The following is a 20104-nucleotide window of genomic DNA, read 5'->3' as shown; positions in this document are numbered from 1 at the left end:
GTAACTCCTTCTTCTGCCTCTCTTGAGCAGAGACTGTCAATTGCATTAAATTGAGGGTGATGGGTTTGTGATGGATTCCTACACCTAAGGGACTGAGATTGGGACCACCAGACTTTTGTTACTGGAGGACAGAAGCTGGGATAAAATGGAATTAGTTGAGTTATCCTGACAGCACAATCTGTGTTCCTGCATGTGTATGAACAGATATGTGTATAAAATGCGTGTGCATGTATGTATTCCTAGGTATATAAAATATATATGTATCCTTATACTTACAGAGTAATATGCCTGCTCCAACACACAGAGAAATTAAGGAATTAAAGAAAAAGGTCAAATACATTTGACCTCAAGTTCTCTTAGTTCACTCTTTTTCAAAACTTTACCTCTCACTTTGTGCAGCGTTATCAGCCAAAGGTGATTAAGGAGCTTCTTATCAGAGCTCGATCTGTTTCCAGTAAAAATGTTTTCATTGCTTTCAGTGTGGGTTTGATAGGAGCCACAGTGGCAGCTATGAAAGCCACGTGACAGGTCTGGTGATTTCAGACAGAACTGACCTTGAGCATTAGATTTCCTCAGGGAAAAAGCAGTTTGTTCACTCACTGGTCCTTAACTCTTTTTCTATCATTTTTCCAAGACAGTTTCAGTTTGCGGGTTTTGTTTCTTTTGTTTGTTTGTTTGTTTGTTTGTTTGTTTTCTCAAAAAGTACTTTTTGGGTGTAACATTGGGTTGTGAAGATTAGATTGAGAGCTGATAAATCCTTCAAGCCATACCCAGGTGTGAAATGTGGGACAGTCTTGCTGGTCTGAAGTTCAGAAAACATAAAAGTTTCATTTAAATTCTGGATAATGTTTCTGAGTAAATAGTTGAAAATACATTTTTAGACTGCTTTGGAATAAAGCTGCTATATAAGTGTATGGAGTGGCCATTATAGTTTTTCAAAACACACTTATTCTTTAAAAAGGTAGCACTTATATCTTCCTTTCTCTTCAGTATTGCATAAGTTATTCAAGTCTAAAGTTAAGTGTTTCCAAACAATAGTAAACCCTTGAAGGATTTTTCATCTGACAGCACAAAAGTAACCTACAGACAAGTCCTCATTTTGAATTTCTCTAATATTAATTTGGAAAATAACATATCATATGGTATGTTCAAAATATTTGTGATTTTATCTCAGTGGGTGTTTTGGTGATATTGCTGTGAAGATGAAATGGCGTGCACGGTGGAGATGACAGTTGTGAAATCCATGTAACACAAACAACAGATGGTTATGGATTTTTACTTTTGGGCAGAATCTGGGTTCCTACACTTTTCTTCCTTCCTGATAACATTTTCTAATTTCGGTTTTACAAATACCAGCACAAGGAATTCAGTGGCCATCAATATGGAGATTGAGAAGCTTTCTTGAATTGACCTATCTCCTTTGTTGTCAGGGGCAAGTGTTTTTCCCCATCAGAATATGCAAAGTGTTGCATTTTAATAACCTTATTTAGAGTGCCCTTGAAAGCAGAACTTACTAACTTTCTGAGTTCCTCATGGGCATAAGGGATTACTTCACATTTAGCCTGAGATATATGAAAAGCGTCTATGTCAAGTTAATTTGAGACTCACAGATAAAGGAAAAGGAGTCGTAATGAGGTTTCACAAGAACAGACCATTTTGACTCTTACTAGCAAATGGAGATAAGAGTAACAAAATATTATAAATATACATTAGTTCAGTTCTTAAAAAACAAGACCTGAATGCTAAAGCCTATGAAGGGTAATACAGCCAGGTCTTATATTTCTTTCAAGGCTTTGAGTTTTAGTAAAACTGGACATTATATGGTAGCGTTCTGCAGAAGCAATGCATGTTTTAAACAGAGATGTTTTAAACCGAGATGTCTTCCTAGACATTTAGAAAACACTCTAAAATGGTCAAGGGAAGAAAGGTGAAAAAAACCCAAAAAGCATATCTGTTCTAGATGGTTTTATAAATTTTCTTTTCCAAAAGGTTTGTCACCTTATGTACAGGAACAAGATGGTTTTTTACTCTGCAACTTGTTAGATTTTGCTGAACAGATAAGATCTAATTGCCAAATATTCATTGCCTTTGAGGATCCAATTTTGTCAAGTTTTCATGAAAAAAGGGCTTTGCTTGGATCTGGATACACTTAGGAAGCCAATCTCAAGCTAAGGACATGCTTCTACTGGGAGAAATAAGGAGTTTTTTGTCTCTTATTGTATGCTTGTGTTAATTTTGAGTAGTTGTCAGAAAGACATTATATGAGTTCCCACTGTGTTTCTACAAACCTCTTTTGATGTTCCAGCCACAGGGTATTTGTCATGCTTTGATACATATGATCACCTGGGGCATGCTTTAGAGGTGAACATGGCAGTGCTGGGTTAATGGTTGTACTTGGTGATCTTGGAGGTCTTTTCCAACTTTAACAATTCCATGATTCTATAGAAATATTTGCAGCAACTTAAATATAATTAACTTGAGCCTTTTACTAAAACAGGTTTCATTTACATAAAAGTAGGCAATGTGGATTACATAATAAACAATAATAATAACTCTCCCTTTGTAAGACTTTGTCTTGATCTTAATTTGGTTTTACAGGCAGGGATTTCAATAAGTAAATAAATATTGACAGCTTTTTATCTGCAAAAATGATGCTTTTTTGATTTCCACTTAGTTTCAATTAATAGGTCAAAGTCTAACAATAATAAATAACATGCATCATTTTCTAAGGAGCTAAAACTTTGGGTTTGTTTAAGAAAGGTATCAAGGGACAAACTGTGGCCTTTGATATGTTCATTGAGCTTGTAAAACTTTGAGGAAAGAATGCTTATTTTGTGAGTACTGCAAATGTTGGACTAGTTCCCATATAGTTTTCCAGTGGATCATACAATGGCTGTGTTCGTGATGTGTGTTGGGTAATTCAAAGGTAATGGAACAATGGTCTAGCGCAACTGGAAATCATGAGACATTTATGCAGATACCAGAGAAGAACTGTGGGGAAGGAAAAGTCTGTGTATACCATTGTAGTCACCCAGCACTTCAAATGAAAGAGTAAACCCAGCACTTTACAAAGAACTTATTATAGAATTTTACTGGTCCATTGTTTTGGAATGTCTAAGAACTATTCCTTGTTTATTTTGAAGAGTATATTCAAGGAAAACAGAGTTGTACTGATATGTTTAGAAGGTATTCTAAGCCAGTATCAAATGGCAACAGCTGAGACGTACTGTGGTTCAAGATATGTAGTTATGCAGTCATTAGCAGAGGTGAGTGTGCCAGGCACTTCGTGACAGGCTTATGGTGATGCCAGAGGAACAGCAGAAATAAAAAAATGTGATGGTTTAGAATGTTTTTTATCAATATATTAGGTACTCTTTAAATTGATTCACTAATTTTGAAGATTTTTGCAAAAACCATGGTAAATGCGTTTAAATGTATAAACCATATGAAGCATTTTTTAGGAGTCAAAAACCTTTTAATCTAATAGTGATATTCTATTGAAATTCTGTACCTCCAAGAATACAAATAAATGCAGCTTTAGAAGTTAATACATGTTTTGTTGGTGCATACAAGCCAAAGAAAATCTTAGCTTTCTTTTCCACAAATTTTGGCCGGTATTTTTTCATTGTCAAGAAACAGTTAAGTATTTGCATTGCAATTCTACCTGATTTTTGTCTGGAGGAATATCTACTATGACATGACATCCAAATGAAAGAATGTGATTAAAACAGGAACTCTATTGTGAAATAAGATGTTGATTTCCTCATATAGTTCAAACACATCTTTTAACAGTTTCTTACTGATGATGGAAATGTGTGCCCGTTTGGTTTTCTATGCGTAATACTTGGAAACATGTATCATTAAGAGGTTCAACTTTTAGAAAATTTTGAAGAAAGTAATGGTATCCTTACAGCTGTTTTGCAATAGTAGCTGGAGATAATATGAACAGGATTCATGTGTTTCATCTTCCTCAACAAAGGCACCTGTATCTGACCAGTTGTCTAGACATCTTCTGTTGTCAATCAATAAAGATGGGAATTTCTAATTCATTCCTTCTGAAGCTAAATGTCCAAAACACATCAAATACAAAGACTTCTTTGGCTTTTGAGTACTAAAAGAATCTAGAGGTAAAGTTCAAATTCTCCACAAAGCTGAGTTGATGCCACCCTATATGATTGTTGCCCAACACTAATACATTATATTTTGCCACCTAGAGACCTTGAAATTTAAGAACATTCTTATTTGAGATAAACACCCGCTGTTAAGGGTTTTAAGCTTGTTATGTTTAAGGTTTGATTTCTTCTTTAATCTTCTTTTATGTTGAATGGGTTATAATTCTCCCAAGTTCCAGTGACATTGACTCAGTTGCATTAGTTTTAGCCCTATTAAAAATACCTGGTAATTTTAACAATACCTTTGAGCTTGTAAATTTTCTCTTACCTTGCAATGACTTTCCTGTAATTCCCTTTTTCCATAAGCAGATAAGAAAAAAAACACAACTGGCCTGTTTAATAATTGTCTAGGTTTACATTCTTCTGTGGCTGGTTATAAGCTTATAGAAATCCGTGGATCTGATATATTTTCTTATGCTCTGTAAATGATTTAAAAGTTAAATACAGTTCAGTCTCTTTGTAACAAGACCCCCAAACACTTCTCTTATTGGTATCAGCTGGCAGCACCAACTTTGTCATGCTGCAAACCGTACTCATACTGCTCTCCTATGGAGGAATCCTTTGCTCTTCCTGGAACAGAACTTGCCTGAGTGAAATTTGTAGTTCTTTTAAAAGGATGAGCTTCTCTGTCCCACATATATTGCTTCCAGGTTTGCAGGATTTCCCAAGAACTCTGCACAAGCTTTCAAGATTGGACTGGCACAAGAGAAGGCAGAAAATGTCCTATTTAGCCTTCCCTAGGAGGTGGAGTAATCTTATGTCCTTGGAAGTAAAATTTCACTCAGAAAAGCTTCGAGAGCTGTGCTGGTCTAAATTATTTGAGCTACTGGCATGTACCCAACTTGCAAAATTAATCTCTCCTTTTTGTGGCATTGATGAGCTTTAAGTGTACATAATAAAGTAAATGAATCTGCTATTACTTGCCTCATCAGAATAGTTGTAATTTTCAGAGCAGCAAGTAAATAAACAAAGTGCAGGAGGTTTTACTTCTTGATATTTAACTTAAAGACTGTCTTTAGAGGAACTATACAATCCATAAGAAACCAAGATTCCAGAATAGGTACCGTGAAACATTTGATTAAGGAACATAAGAGTTTAAAGCTGGAGAGAAGGAATAGCTTCATTGATGATGTTACTCTCTTATCAGAGACATCTAAAACAACTGCCTGGGGCTCCATCCCAAGTATGAGCATTGATGCTTATCCTTCAAGAAATGCTTCATTTTAAATACCTTAGTGATCTCATAAAGTTCAAAGTTAAATTATTTTTTTTTCACCTACCTAAAGTCAACAAGTCAACATATAAACATGTTTATATATTTATGCAAATATCTTCATCGTTAGGTGTGTTTGCAACATCAAGATTTCTTGACAATGTATCTTCAATGACTTTCACGATTTCAGAGGCATTCATTAAAATCTCATTTTTATTTATATTCACCTTAAAAAGACATGATTCGTAAATGATTAATATTTTTCCCCAAAATAAAATATAAATAAAATATAGAATACTAGCTTTGAAGAATTACAAGATTTGAGCAAAGCTGGTGGTATTAACTTTATTGAAGTAATCATTGGATACAACTTCTGACTTATTTGTTAGTAAGCTGATATCTGCTTCATAAATGGAAAACAAAAATCTAAGGACCCAGTACAATTTGACCTTAAGTATGAAACTTCTAACTTGGATTTTAATTTATTGCATTCCATAGAGCTCTGGTGCTGCAAAGTTCTCTGAGAAATCAAGAATCAGGGACTGTGACTGTAAGGATTATTCATTGAAACAACAGATTCTGTAACAAAACATTTCCAGGTAGTGACCTGAAATTGTACGATTCTCACATGGGAATAGAATGTAGTCGACACTGGAGATGATTCTAAGGGCCCCCTCACATGAGCAATCACTCAGAGGACTACACCTCACAGAATGAGATGTGGCAGTTCATCTCAGAGACAGGTTCAGTGTGTGTTAGGTGACTGCATATACTGTAATAAACACCACTTTGGGCTTAAACTAAAATAAGAAACTGTAGAGTTGCAAGTTTCCTAAGACTGTTTGATAATGGTATGCAATATAATACCTAATAACCTTGGAAAAAATGTTTGTAATTATTTTGAGCTAAGAGGAAGAATTAGTTCCTGGCAATGCCACACAGTTATATTTTTAATTTGTTTATTTATATGGCAGAACACAGTAGAGATATGTCAGAGTGAGTTTTTTGAAGAGCTTAAATTTAACTGGAAATTCTGAGGCTTGAAATTTTTATTTCATCTTGGGAATAAAATTGATGTTAAAGCATAAAGTTGGTTCATGCAATGCTTTTTGAATATTCTGTATTGTTCCTTAAAAATCAACTAGCATGCCACATAAAATATGTGGGAGTGATTCTCTTGTCTTTTACACAGCACCATAGCTTATACCTGTGGAAAGAGTGTGCAAGGTTACATTTGCCACTGTGATTTAGAAGCTCTTCATATTTACTTACTCAAATGTAAACAGTAAGCTGAGTGCAAAGCACTTGACCCTATGCTCAGAGAGCCAGAGCTGAAGTGGCAAATGGGGTTAAGACAAGAACAAATTTGTATTATGGAATTTCTTCCAGATTATTTCACCTGATGTTATAAAAAATTACCTGACAGGGTGTTCAGATATACACATTGTCTAGATCAGGCAAAGTTCTGACCAATTGCTTTCCAGTAAAATGCATTAAAACTTACTAAAAGAAACATAGTTCCTCTTGTGGGAAGAAAATATTACTTTCCTCAGTAAACTTCAGTAATATTCTCCTCACAGGCACGCATGGTAAATCTTCGCAGAAGTAGGTATATTTCATTGGATTATTTTAATATGTTCTTGCTGAAGAATGTCATCATAATTCTTTAGTGGAAAGGTGGCTCCAGAAATGCATGATGCTCCAGCAATATCTGTAATACAAATGATGAAAAGCCTGTATTTTAATGGGCACTAATTTATTTTGAATTTATGATGCATCACAGTCATTAGAAGAAAGCTGCTTTACATTAGTAGATGGAGAATAAGGTTTCTGCCAGTGGCAGGTTGTTTTATTTCTTCACAGCAGGTAAAAACCCCCTCTTTTTTCAAAAGCCACACAAATACTATCTTCAGGTGCAAGAGGATGGGACTAGGTCACCAAGCCCCTTCACGTTGTTTTTTGAAGCAGAGCTCAAATACTCCTTTTTCATGTAAGCAGAGCCGACCTAGACTTTCCCACCCGCACACTTTCAGAAAATCTTGTCTGTGGAGCTGCATCCTCTGCTCTACAATGTATACTGTGCAGAGAATTTTATGAATGTTGTTTCCTCTCTAGTCCAGCCAAAATGCAAATGCCATAACAGCCTTTGTCCAACTCCCTTATAATATATTTCTTTTCCTCTGTCCAAGTCCCGGGCTTTTTCTACTATTTTTTTCCTGACTCTTTCACTCCTAACTTGGTCATAACTTATTCTAATTTTGATTGAGTCCACAAAATAAATGGCATGTGACTCTACACAGAGAACAATTTAAAAATCTGAAACCACATCAAGTAAAGCTTTTTCTAAAGCAGATGGAAATCTAAAAGTGACAGTTCAATGGCAAATTCAGCTCTGATGAGAAAACATATGTGAGGTGGGTATGGGAATATGCAAAGATAAACTGACATCTACTCAGATGTAAAGATTTAAGAAGTGTATCTGATTTCTCCATCAACTTCATTGTATAGAGTTATTCTGAGACATGTATTTGTCCATAAAAGGCTAGAGAGATGCAAGGAAAATAGAATGAGAAGATATTAGAAACCACTCTTAAATTTTTGATTATTCAGTAAATTTTTTACTTAATATTATTTTTAGAAAGCAGTTAAATATAGGTTGTCTCAAATTTAAGCAAATTGGAAATCATAGGCTCATAGAATGGTTGGGTTGGGACACTTTCAGAATTTTATACATGTTGACTGAGGTGTCCTCAAAATTTCCACTTCTTTAAGGGTTTAATAAAGGCTACTAATTTGAGCACAGTTGAAATGAACATGCAATGAAAAAAATGAAAAACATTACATCACATAAATATTGTTACTGTTTTCGATCAAGAGTTATTTTGATAACTTTTAGCTGTTAATTATTCTAATTTTGATTTTTTTTTCTTCATGTTTCTAGGCATTTAACAGTTTATATTGCTTTTAGTCTTTTTGATCAGGAGGACAAATAGTCAGTGTTTTTTACTTTATATATAATTCTATACTTTAACAGATTTTTCTCAATATAAGGACGTGCTATTTTTCACTTGTCTGAAAACAGGGAAAAAACCAAAGCAAATGAAGCTTCACAGAGTCTCAGTTTTAACTGGCAACTGAATATATTTTGAAAAATAGTGGGGAACTAGTATGATCCCATTAATACACTACCACTGTCTCCACTTACACTCTAAATAGGTGCCAAAATCTAATGAGAATGCTTAGTTCCCATTTTATATGGTATCTTTAAAACACAGATAAATTCCCTTCCCCCTTCTGTTTTGTCCTTTCTTTTCCCCTCAACTTTCCATTTTCCCTTTTCGCTTTTCCCTCCATGTTCCCATTCCCTCAGCACAATGGGAAGATGTATCATTAAATATTTATTTTATTACTAAATAGAATATTTTATTAAAGTATCAAATTATTTAGAAATTATGGCTAATTTATGGTTTGTAAAGGAGTTTGGGAAACTGACACACTTAGGCTTCTAAATGTTAGCACTGAATGATGCCATAGGCATTTTACTGGATATTAGTAAAAAAATTGTAATTAAAATGATAATGCTTTAGGTTTTGGGTTTTTTTCCTATAAAATAGAGTTTAAGCCTGATGGTACTAATGTGTTAAGTGCATTTGGAAATAATCTTACAATGTTATTGACAATGACCTAAATGTGATGACTTTTGTGGACACTTCCAAGTTATAAATACATACATCCAGATTTATACTTCTCATCACATTTATTCTAAGTATGTAGATGAGATTTAATGATCCACTCATGATCCATAATTCACAGTAAGAGGTCCAGAGACACATCATAGGTAATAGATTCAGTATTTTCAATTTGAAGTTTAATTATACAGTGCAAAACTGAGAGCAGAAAGGAATATGATAAAGGAGCAACTGAGAGGAAGCAAGTGTCCTGTGCATTCTCTGAAATTACATATTATTGCCTGCAACCGTATATAAGGAATAATTTCTAACTTGAGTCAGTTATAATATTATTCTGGAAGAAAACAAATAAACTGTAGGATGGGGTGCAGGATGGGAATGGGATATTGTATGAACTTTAATATGATGGGTAATTTGTAGAAGACAGAGATATCCAAATGATAATATTAATCTTAACTGAAGTTGGCTGGATCTTTCAGTGTAAATGCGTTATCTGAAAAATTTATTGGTTTGAGTTGGAGAGAATACATTCCCAAGAACTACTCAATAGCCTGGGCTATTGTAATTGTTTTGGCTTTTTGCTCTCTAAAATTCTTCTGGGCAGAATTGACCAAGTATTAATCTGCTTCCAGGAAAAGTAGCCATGGATTTTTTTAAGGGTTATAAAAATAATGAATGATAATAGTGAATAATAAATAAAAGGTCGTGAGTAATGTACATCTACAATTATTGTGTTCACATGTACATACACACAGATTTTTAGAAAAGGCAGCCATTCCTCAAAGAGCAAGTAAGAAAGAAAGAAAAAAAGGAAAGCCTTTGTAAATATCCAATAACATGGTTTATGGAAAATGTCTATGACGAAATAAAATCAATATTTGCATGAATTCCTCAGGTTTGTTTTTTGTTGTTGTTGTTGTTTTTGGGTTTTTTTAGGGGGTGGGGGGCTTAGCTCTTTTTTAGTTCTCAACAGTTATCTCTTAGATAAACTACATATCTCTTATTTTCAATTTGCTATAATTCTAATTTTTACAGTGGTATAGTGTAACCTCTGTCTTTTTTTTTTAGTTTTATAGCTGCAGAACATCACCCCCCTTTGGTACAGCAGAATATATAGAACTTGTTTGGCAATCTGGTTCACAGTTAGTAAGCTGTAACTTAAATAGATAACTTAAAAATGTGATCTGCTTTGGAAAGCAAAAAGTACTAAACACTGAGTCCTCAATTAGAAATTTTTGAGTTCTTTGGAAGTTAAAGAGTGAGTTCAGAAGGTTTCAGGTGAAAAATACTTATAAATGGGATAAGTATCTTCTGTTATCTCTAGAAAAAACAATCAGTTTTTATCATTAAGTCTATCAATCACATGAGGGAAAACACTGTTTTTTTTTGTTTTGTGTTTGTGTGAGTTTGTAGTCTCCTTGTCTGGGTATAGCAGGTCTTTTAATAAGATTGTTTTTGAGACAGAAAAACTATTAGATAGAAATTCTGCATAACTATAATTAAACCTCTAGTTTCTGAGTAGTACTAATTTCCCTTACTGCCCTCAAAGTAAACCTATTAGTTTTTATTTTAAATACTCAGAAATGGGATACTACCAGTTCACATGCTCAAACACAGTTATTACCAAATTGAACTTAGCCTGTCATTTCAGCCAACTACAGAGACAGAAGGATAACACTCCAAAGACGATATCTCTAAAAAAAAAAAACCACTGCACATTTTCGTGAGAACATTTGAGTTATGCCTCATGAAATTTCAAATGAATCCCTGAAAGAAATGGAAATTATTACCTTGTATAGGGTATACTGCTGTAGATAATTATATTTACTAATATTTATATCTTTGTATTATCTTTTCTGTATTTCCAGGGGGGAATAGTGAATAAGTCCTTGTTTGATTTTTCATTTGAAGAACAAGTAGCTTTTAATGGCACAGGTTCATTGTACATTTAACAGTAATATTAAGTGAAATCCCCAACACATTTTTTGAGTCAGAAAAGTTGTTTTAAATTTAGATTCATGCAAGCCTATGACATCCTGAGGTCTTAATTACTTTTAAATACTTAGCTTTAAAATTCATTGTCTTTTCCTCTGCAGAAAACTTTCATTAATTTTTCCCAATATGTCATTATTTGCCACTGAATTTTCTAATCTTCATGTTGATACACTACATGCTCAATTTACAAGCTGGTTGCTTTGGTTTTCTGTGAAGAAATGAAGAAGATTACTTGCAGTGTAGTCTTGCATCACTGATGCTATTTCCCTTTTCATAGGGATGCAGGATGTTTTTGGAAAAATAATGTGCTTGGTGTTATAGGGTCTGTGTTTAAATACAACTCTCTTACAGGTGCTTGTGCTCCATCTCATCGTTAACTTGTTCCCTCCTTTCTTCTGTATTGTTTACTACCTTTTTCTAAGTTGAAAGACTAGTTTTTGAAAATATCTATGCATGGGCTTCAGTCTACTCAGTGATACTGAAGGTAACAGGAAACCAAATATAAGGAAACTTTTAAAGAATGCTGAAGTATTTTTCTGCATCTTATTTCTTTTCATGATAAAGGTGTCAATATGAAATTTGGCAGTTAACTTTGGGCCAGAGCTTTTTTAGTCAGTGACCATATATATTTCTGAAATCTGCAGAGTGTTCAGTAGCTCACAGAATTGCACTAATTTCCTATTATGTATGATGAAGTTTCATATTGCTCATTTCAAAAGAAATGCCATGAAATGTCTGAAAGTCTTCTGCATTGTGATCAAGTGTTTTAGCCTTTCATGAAAAATATTCTGCAGTAGAGCATGCAAAACATAATTAATATAAAGCATTGATACGTATCCATGTAAATAATAATCAGCATGGCTACTCCTTGACTAAAAACTGGGGATTTTTCCAGCTTGTTAAAATTCATAGATATAGAGCAATTTGCTAACTTGAAGACATTTTCTAAATTACATGGTCCATAACTCCATACACATTTGCGCCCTAACAAACAAGAAAAAAACCTGCAAGCCAAACAAGAGCTTTAATCAAAATATGTAAAAACCTTGATTCATGTCTGTGATGTATCACTAGAAAAGCACAAATACCAAAGCAGATCAAGTGATGCCTCCATAAAAGCAATACATTTAGAGCAAGTACCAGCACCACTGATCGCTTATTTTACTTTTCCTGAACATTTCAGGAAAAGGCAGCTTATATTTGCAGTCAGACATATGTGTTTCTGACTTCAACACTTCACTTCAAACCTTGCAGATGTAGTCTTTTTGGGAGGAGGAACCGTGAGGGAGAAGCCAGAGTTGAGCACTCTTTCATCAGTCAGGGCTCCTGTGTGTTACCACACACACAATTACTGCATTCCTTGTAAACCTCCAAGGAATAGAGGAAGGTCAAATTAATGCTCATTAGAGATCAAAAGATAAAAGCTTGATGGAATACAAGGCTCCTTCAGGACACCAGTGAGAGTGTGAGCGTTCAGAGTAATGACACAGAGGGAATGTAGTTAAGAGCAGGGGAAGTGGAGAGCCAAGTGTGATGGATGGTTGAGCAGCTGACTGCATCCTCCCTGGCAGGCTGAGCTTCTAGCTGCTGAGCTCTCCTATCTCATAGTCTAACAGCCCTAACTCGTTGTTACACATTTCTGTTTGGTGGTATTTACTGCAAGAGCATATTTTCTCATGCTTTCCGTCAAGGTTACTGTGTTATCTAGGTATATGGAATCAGTGCAGCCAGTTGTAAATGTTATATGAAATGGAAAAAAAAATGCTGCCAAATGCACAGAGAACTACAGAGAAAACTTTCCAAGGATTCTTGAACTAATTTACTTCACTACTGTTACACAAACGCATGGGATATGTCAGAAATGCAGGTTACCATTCCCAGAAACATGATAAAGAATACAAATGTAAAAAATAATGCAAAAATAGTTGCATGACTTAATATTTTTATTTTTCTTCTGTCAAAGCTTGTCCAAGAATACTAAAAGAATTTAGCAAAAGGCTTTTGAATGAGAGATTAAACTGTCACAAAATGCATAATTGGTCTTAGACCTACTTGAGAAAAACAGCCTACTTTGAAAGTATTTTCCAAGATAATTAACAGGTTTTAAGCATTTTGAGTTGCTTTTCCTCTGAATACCAGAGATAGGATTTCGTTAGCAGAACTAAGAACTTGCTTAAAGCCTTTGTGATTGAATGAGTTTTCATAAGTAGACTTCATATTAAAAAAATAAAAGAAAGAGAAAAAGTTGGACTGATCTTAGCAAATAGTTTATACTAATATTAATTCTTGGGGCTCCTTGGGCTTTTCCAGCCTTGTCGGAAACAGAAATAAAAGATAAACCTTGACTGGAAAGACAGCTGCATTGACTCTGCAGAGCAGATGGCTGAAAATGTTTTTAAGCCACTTGACAGGATGCAATCTACAATGTAGCATTAGTGTAATTTGAAATATTACTACATTTATTTTCAACTTCTTTCAGAAATTCACTTCATTTAAATAAATGTCGTATTGTTCAGACTGAGTCATTTCGTGTTGCTTTGGGTTGATGGCACTATGAACACTATAATGGCATTGTCAATATATGTTTAAAAGAATTACCTTTTTATCAGGAAAGTTTATCTCTAGTTCCATTTTAAAATTAATGGAGGTAGCAAAATAGAAAGCATGAATGCACTGGCAGTATGCGAGAGAAATTACAGCGTGCTCTCTAATTATATCACTGTATTACAGCAGCGAGAAATCAAACCAGGACTAATGGAACAGCTCCTCCTATAAGCTCTGCTAAGGCACGTGGAGAACAGGGAGGTGATTCTGGACAGCCAGCACAGCTGCACGAAGGGCAGGCCCTGCCTGACCAACCTACTGTCCTTCCATGATGGAGTCACCATACCAGTGGTCAGGGAAGGTTTACAGATGTCATCTCTCTGGATTTCTGTAAATCCTTTGACCTGACCCCCGCATCCTTGTCTCTAAATTGGAGAGAGATGGACTTGATGAGTGGACTTTAGCTGGATAAGGAATTGGTCGGACAGCCACATCCAGAGTATAGTGGTCAATGTCTCAGAGTCCTGATGGACATTTGTGACACATGGTTTCTCTCAGGGGTCTGCACTGGGACTTTATTTTTTATTTTTATAAATTATAATGTGGAATATCTACATTAATGACAGGAATGAAGGGATCAAGTGCTCCCTCAGCAAGTTTGCAGATGACACTGAGCTGAGTGGTGCAGATGACCCAGAAGTGGTGCAGTTGACACAGGATGCCATGCAGAGGGACCTGGACAGGCCTGAGCAGTGGGGCCATGGGGATCTCATGGGGTTTGACAAGGCCAAGGGCAGGTGCTGCACCTGGGCTGGGGCAAACCCTGGTATGAGCACAGGCTGGGGATGGACAGATGGAGAGCAGCCCTGCTGAGAGGGGCTCGGGGGACTGGGGGAGGAGAGGCTGGACATGATCCAGCCATGGGCACTTCCAGCACAGAGAGCCAAACTGGGCTGCATCCCAAGCAGCATGGCCAGCAGGGCAAGGGAGGGGATTCCTCTCTGTTCTGCTCTGTACTGCCCCTATATTCTGCAAGCTGCAGTGCTGCATCCCTCTGTGAGACCCCCAGCACAGAAAGAAGATTGATCTGTTAGATCAGGCCCAGAGGAGACCACCAATATGATTAGAGGGATGGAGCATCTCTCCTGTGAGGAAAGATTGAGAGAACTGGGATTGTTCAGCCTGGAAAAGAGAGGGCTGTGGGGTAACCTATTTGTGGCTTTCTACTACCTGAAGGGACCCTCCGAGAAGGATGGAGAGACACTTTTTGCAAATGACCTTAAAGGGTTTGGAACTAGATACCCTTTAAAGTCTCTTCCAACCCAGGCCAATCTATGACTGATGGTATGATTTAGCTCCAGCCCCTCTGCCATGGACAGGACACCTGCCAGTAGATCAGAATGTTCAGAGCCACATCCAAGCTGGCCTAGAACACTTAGGGGTGGGACAGCCACAGTTTCTCTAGGCAACCCCTTCCAGGACCTCACCAGCCTCACAGGGAAAATGTGCTCTCAGCATCCACAACTTCTTTGTGCACAAGTGCAAGTAAATGCTCTTATGAGCCAGTGAAACACAGCATAGGTGTCACAGTATTATAGATTCTGTATGAAACATCATACACAGCTCCAAAATGCATGATCCCATCTCTGCTCACACAACTGAAATGACTTTTGCCGCTTTTCCCTTGGCATAGTGACAAACAATGTGAAAAGCAGCTATTTTTTCTTGTCTTATAAAGCACAGCCCTTCCTGAAACTGTTTTTCAGTGGTGCTGGTGACAGTTGCTGTCTCACAGCCTGGTCCTTTGCTTGAAACAGAAAGATATAAAACAAAAGTACAGCTGTGAGAGTGTTAGCATATTACGATAATGGTCTTAAATTTGCTTCAGGGAGCATATAATCTTTTGTGGCTGATGGTTTGTGGGTGTTAAGGGAGAGACCAGAGTAAATATTCTTGTGGGTCTCCTGACTTAACATCTGTTATGCAGTTACTTCAGGCATTGGGAAAGTAGATTCAGAGATCCAGCAGTCTTTTAGTGCATTAATATATATTAATGTATAGCAAGGTTTTGGCAGTGTAATAGTAATTAAACAGCTTAATCTTCCTTTGTCTAAAAATAAAGAATATACAAGGAATGCTGGCATGTGAGTATTACTTAAATAATTGTAGAAGATGTTAGATGTGACATGAAATTTGTACAAGGCTATGAAACATATGATGGCAGGAAAACAGCTGGAATTTATGTAGAAACATCTATGTTAAGGTATGAAAATGCATTATTTTATGATATTTCTTAACAAAGTGTATGCACGGATGTCAGAATAAAATGTTTAACCTCCAACTTATCACATTGGAAGAGTGTCCTAGATAATTTAGGGAGCTTAAACTAACTTTGTGGCTTGTACAAAAATTAATATTTCCCACATGCACAAATTTTAAATTAAAATACTGGAATATATGTAAAGAAAACCTCAAATTAAGGGAGGTGTGGTGGTAAGTACACATCATTAACTTAAAGAAAACAGCTCAAAGGGAGTATTATATTTAAAGGGTTTTTAAATTCATGATACATTCCAAATTTATCTCATTTGAAAGTATGGAGTCAGGCTAAGACAACCTATCTGAATTAATACATCCATATTTGAGCTCAGCTATTAGGTCTTGTAGGTGAAGCTAACATTATGTGCTTTGATCTGGAGAGCTGTAACTTAAAGTCCCAGCCTGACTGCTACAGTGAAGATCAGCAGAGATGCAGTTTTCCTGTTCCTGGTAAGGAACTGTCTGTTAGCAAATACTAAACAAATTTTTCATTTTCAATTTTGTAAATACTTCCATGTCATCACAGGAAGAAGAACTGGGGAATTTTTTTTTTTTTTTAATTAAAAAGAATTGTTTTTATATGTCTTAAGTGAATACTGTTACTGTGTTTAGCAATAACAACAATTAGATTTTTTTTACTTGCCTTAGATTTATTTATTTTCAAACTTATAGCTATTATTTGATACCGGAATGAAACTTTTTGCTTTGAGTTAAAAAGAGATTTCCAGTTAAAAGGGTCTTTTTTTTTATTTAGAGAAATTATTTCTATTGTTTACATATTTCAAAAGGGCTTGCTTTCTAACTCAGACAGAAGCCCAACCATTAATTTTCCAAACATAACTCTAGAATAACGTTATTCCATGTTTCACTGCTTTCTTCATATGGTCTCAAAGGGGAAAGCCTTGCTTGTCACAGTTCTGCTTAGTGGCTCCCTGCAAATGGAAATAAAGAAATGTTAGTTATGTTGTCATATAAGCTCTCAGTTAAATCTTTTAGTGCTTCATAAGTGTTTTAAAGTCTTTTAATAAGCCCCTGGGCTGTTGTGTATTTGGGTGTCCATTCCATGCTGTGGATGTTTAAGTCTGTTGGCTTCAATAAATAGTTATGTTTAATACTCCCTGGGACTATTTAATAAATACACAAACCAAGATCCAAACATTACTCAAATCTTTGCTTTCCAGTCAAGTTAATTTCAATTTGATCTCTGTATTAATGAGCTATTAGAAAAGACAGGCAGGCACAGGGCAACTCTATTGTAGAAGCTTTGACATATTTTTAAGATTTCTGTTGTGTATATGCAAATAGTAATTAACATTTTCAGCCTATCAATAGTAATTCTCTAATGCATTTAAGGTAATTCAAAGATTGCAGTCTAAAATATAACTTTGCCTATGAAAGCACACTTTTAAATTTCATTTGATTTGGCTTTTCACTGCATGAAGTTTCTGGCATTTTTTCCTTTAGATTTTCATAAAACCAGACACTTTAAACTGTTACCAGTATAGTGAATAACTTGCAGTGAACTCAGATGCAAATCAAGGCACTCCATTTTGTGATATGTACCTGCTCTGTCTTAAGTTTGAAATACATTGCTTTCTATGATGTTGGGTTTTTTGCATCCTTTGCTTTTATTTTTTAAAAATTTCGTATTGGCTACCTTCTGTTATTGCAAAAGCAAGACTGTTTGTAATGGTTTGGACCAAATATAGTGCAAGCAGATGCTACGCAGGTTTACCTAAAGAGCTTTGACAACCTCTTAGTCTTGATATGTAGCACTCCATCTATTCTAGCCATGGTTGTTCAAAAACATATAATGTATGTCATGCTAAATTGCACACTAGCTGTTTGGTTAGTATGGATGTAATTATACCATAAACTGAATTGCAGTTGAAACTGAAAAATGGACCTAGAGCAATATTTTTAAATTTTATAGGTTTTTATGCTGAACCACAATTTAGATTTTACCAGACAGTCTATAGTTATCTTACTGTGCATTAGCACTCCTCTCTTGCTAAGGTAAGGGAAAGCAAGCCTCAGGGGCCAGACATTTATGTTCTGATTTGATAATATTTTTAAGTCTGTGTGTGGTTCTTGGTAGGGGTGCAGGACATGCTGCAGTTTTAAGTAATTTTAGTCTGCTTGCCTGGAGGTTCCTGGTGCTCTGTGGAGTTTTGATATCTGTCTCATACTTGAAATTCTTCAGTCCTTGCACTTTCAAAATTTTCATTGACCGATCTTGGTATTGATTGTTTGTGAACTGTAACAATCCCTCTTGCTTGTCTGATGTCTTTAATCTTTTTATCCATCTCCATAACTAATCAATATTTGTATTGTTATGGAGGCAGTATATCCACATCCAGTCTTGTGTCTGCAAATTCACAGAGTGTTTGTAAGACAGATTGGTATAGAAACAGTTTAACATTTTCTGGGATGGAAGAGGAAAGCATTCCAATACATTGTAAATACAAAGATAAAGTTACCAGTTACCTGAAATTGCATTTTCTTTCTACCAACAGGTCCCATAAGCAGCATTTTGGTGAATAAGTATGGTAGCCGGCCTGTGATGATAGCAGGGGGTATCCTCTGTTCTTTTGGAATGATTGCATCCTCCTTCTGCAATAGTGTCCTTGAGCTGTATATATGTATTGGTGTGGTTGGAGGTAAGAGTCCTGTTTAAAAGGTTATATTATGTATAACAAACCATTTCTAATAGTGTTCTACAAATGAGCCTCACTGACCAAGAAATCTCTGTGTACAGATGCAATCCAAGAAGGTGGTAAGATCAGTTAATTTCAGCTATCTAATCCTTTAAATTAAAGGAAACTGGCTTGATATTAAATGATTTCCTAGGACAATTCAGAAACAACGGATGAATTTATTCAATAAATGCTGTATGTATTTCCACATTGCACTATAATTGTGGTATAAAAATTGATTGGCTCATGACAGAAGTTATTACAGTCATTTGTGTACAATTTCACATTTGTTTTAGCTTTCAGTCATGTTGCACTGCAAACAGGGTGGCAGAGGCTGGCCAAATTCTAGTAGAATTGTGAAAACTTGCACCATATTTCTGTAGGTTTTTTACATACACATAATCTCACAGAAAAGTCTAACAACTTTCAGTTAAATATTTTTCTGTTTAAAATCCCCCAGGGTCAGTCACCAAATAAAATTATTCATGATCATCTATCACAGGCCTAGATATCACCTAAAGTAATGATTAAAACTCATTGTAATGCCAGTAAATTAAAGAATCTCCTTATTAAAAGTTCTGGGTTTTTTTTAACTCCCTTCTCAGAATAAGGAAGGATAGGTGAAATGTTGCAGGTAATAAATGAATGAGATAATACCTGTATATTCAGGCTCATCTTCCTTTATGTTGGGACTAAAGGAGTCTGTTTTTATTCAGTGATTATTCCTTAAAAGTCTTTATTTTTGACATCCTAAACTTGGTGCCTACTGAAAGAGTAATGTCAGAATCTGGGAATGGGCCTATCAAGGAAGAGAGTTTCTCTCCTGTACCATCAAGCAGAGGCATATTAGAATTTATGGCGTATTAGAATTTATGGCTTAGATGTCTTAATACAGAGAGAAGGCCAAGAGGTTCAGCTTTGGGTTCAGTTTATACACTCAACTTATCTGGGTGGGTGGTCTGCTCCCACATGTGTCCTTTAAAACTTCTTGATAGTGACCTGGGGAAGGAGAGCTGAATATGCTGGGAAATAATTTTCTATTTTATCCTCCAGTTTTACAGACAAGTTGTATCTTAATTAGGGTTGGAAATAGGAAATTAGGAGATTTATGCATTTAAATAAACACTGCATTCATTGTAGCTGAGGTGACATTTAATAAGTTTTGTTAAATGAGCCAGAAGAGAATTGTATTATAGTTTAGCAAATAAAAAAATGGTGAGTCAAAGCACAGCTACCATCATTCTTCTGTATGTGATTCCCCTGTCTCTATCACTGCTGAAACACGAAAAGGAGTTTTGGCTTTTAATGCAGCACTGCAGGGGAAAATGACCAAGTGCCACCATGACACAGTCTTGGTATGAGCACTCATAGACATCTATGAGGCTGTATTTCATTTTCTGATGATAGTTGGTTTCAATATTGAGAATCACTGGATTGGATACTGGGCATTTTAAAAATAACTTGAAAGAGCTGAGA

General features: G+C 35.6%; 1 protein-coding gene across 2 annotated transcripts in view; it reads left to right on the top strand.

Annotated features, from left to right (window-relative positions):
* Positions 1 to 20104, top strand: part of SLC16A7 (solute carrier family 16 member 7) — an 80314-nt gene that overhangs the window by 49608 nt on the left and 10602 nt on the right. For both annotated transcript variants that reach the window (XM_058806011.1, XM_058806012.1), the window contains exon 3: positions 18449 to 18592. In XM_058806011.1, coding sequence (XP_058661994.1) covers positions 18449 to 18592 — 144 coding nt within the window. The remainder of the gene's footprint in view (positions 1 to 18448; positions 18593 to 20104) is intronic.

The sequence above is a fragment of the Ammospiza caudacuta genome, chromosome 5 (genome assembly GCF_027887145.1).
Source record: "Ammospiza caudacuta isolate bAmmCau1 chromosome 5, bAmmCau1.pri, whole genome shotgun sequence".
In the NCBI taxonomy this organism is placed as follows: Eukaryota; Metazoa; Chordata; class Aves; order Passeriformes; family Passerellidae; genus Ammospiza; species Ammospiza caudacuta.
This window is presented reverse-complemented; position numbering and strand designations above follow the sequence as displayed.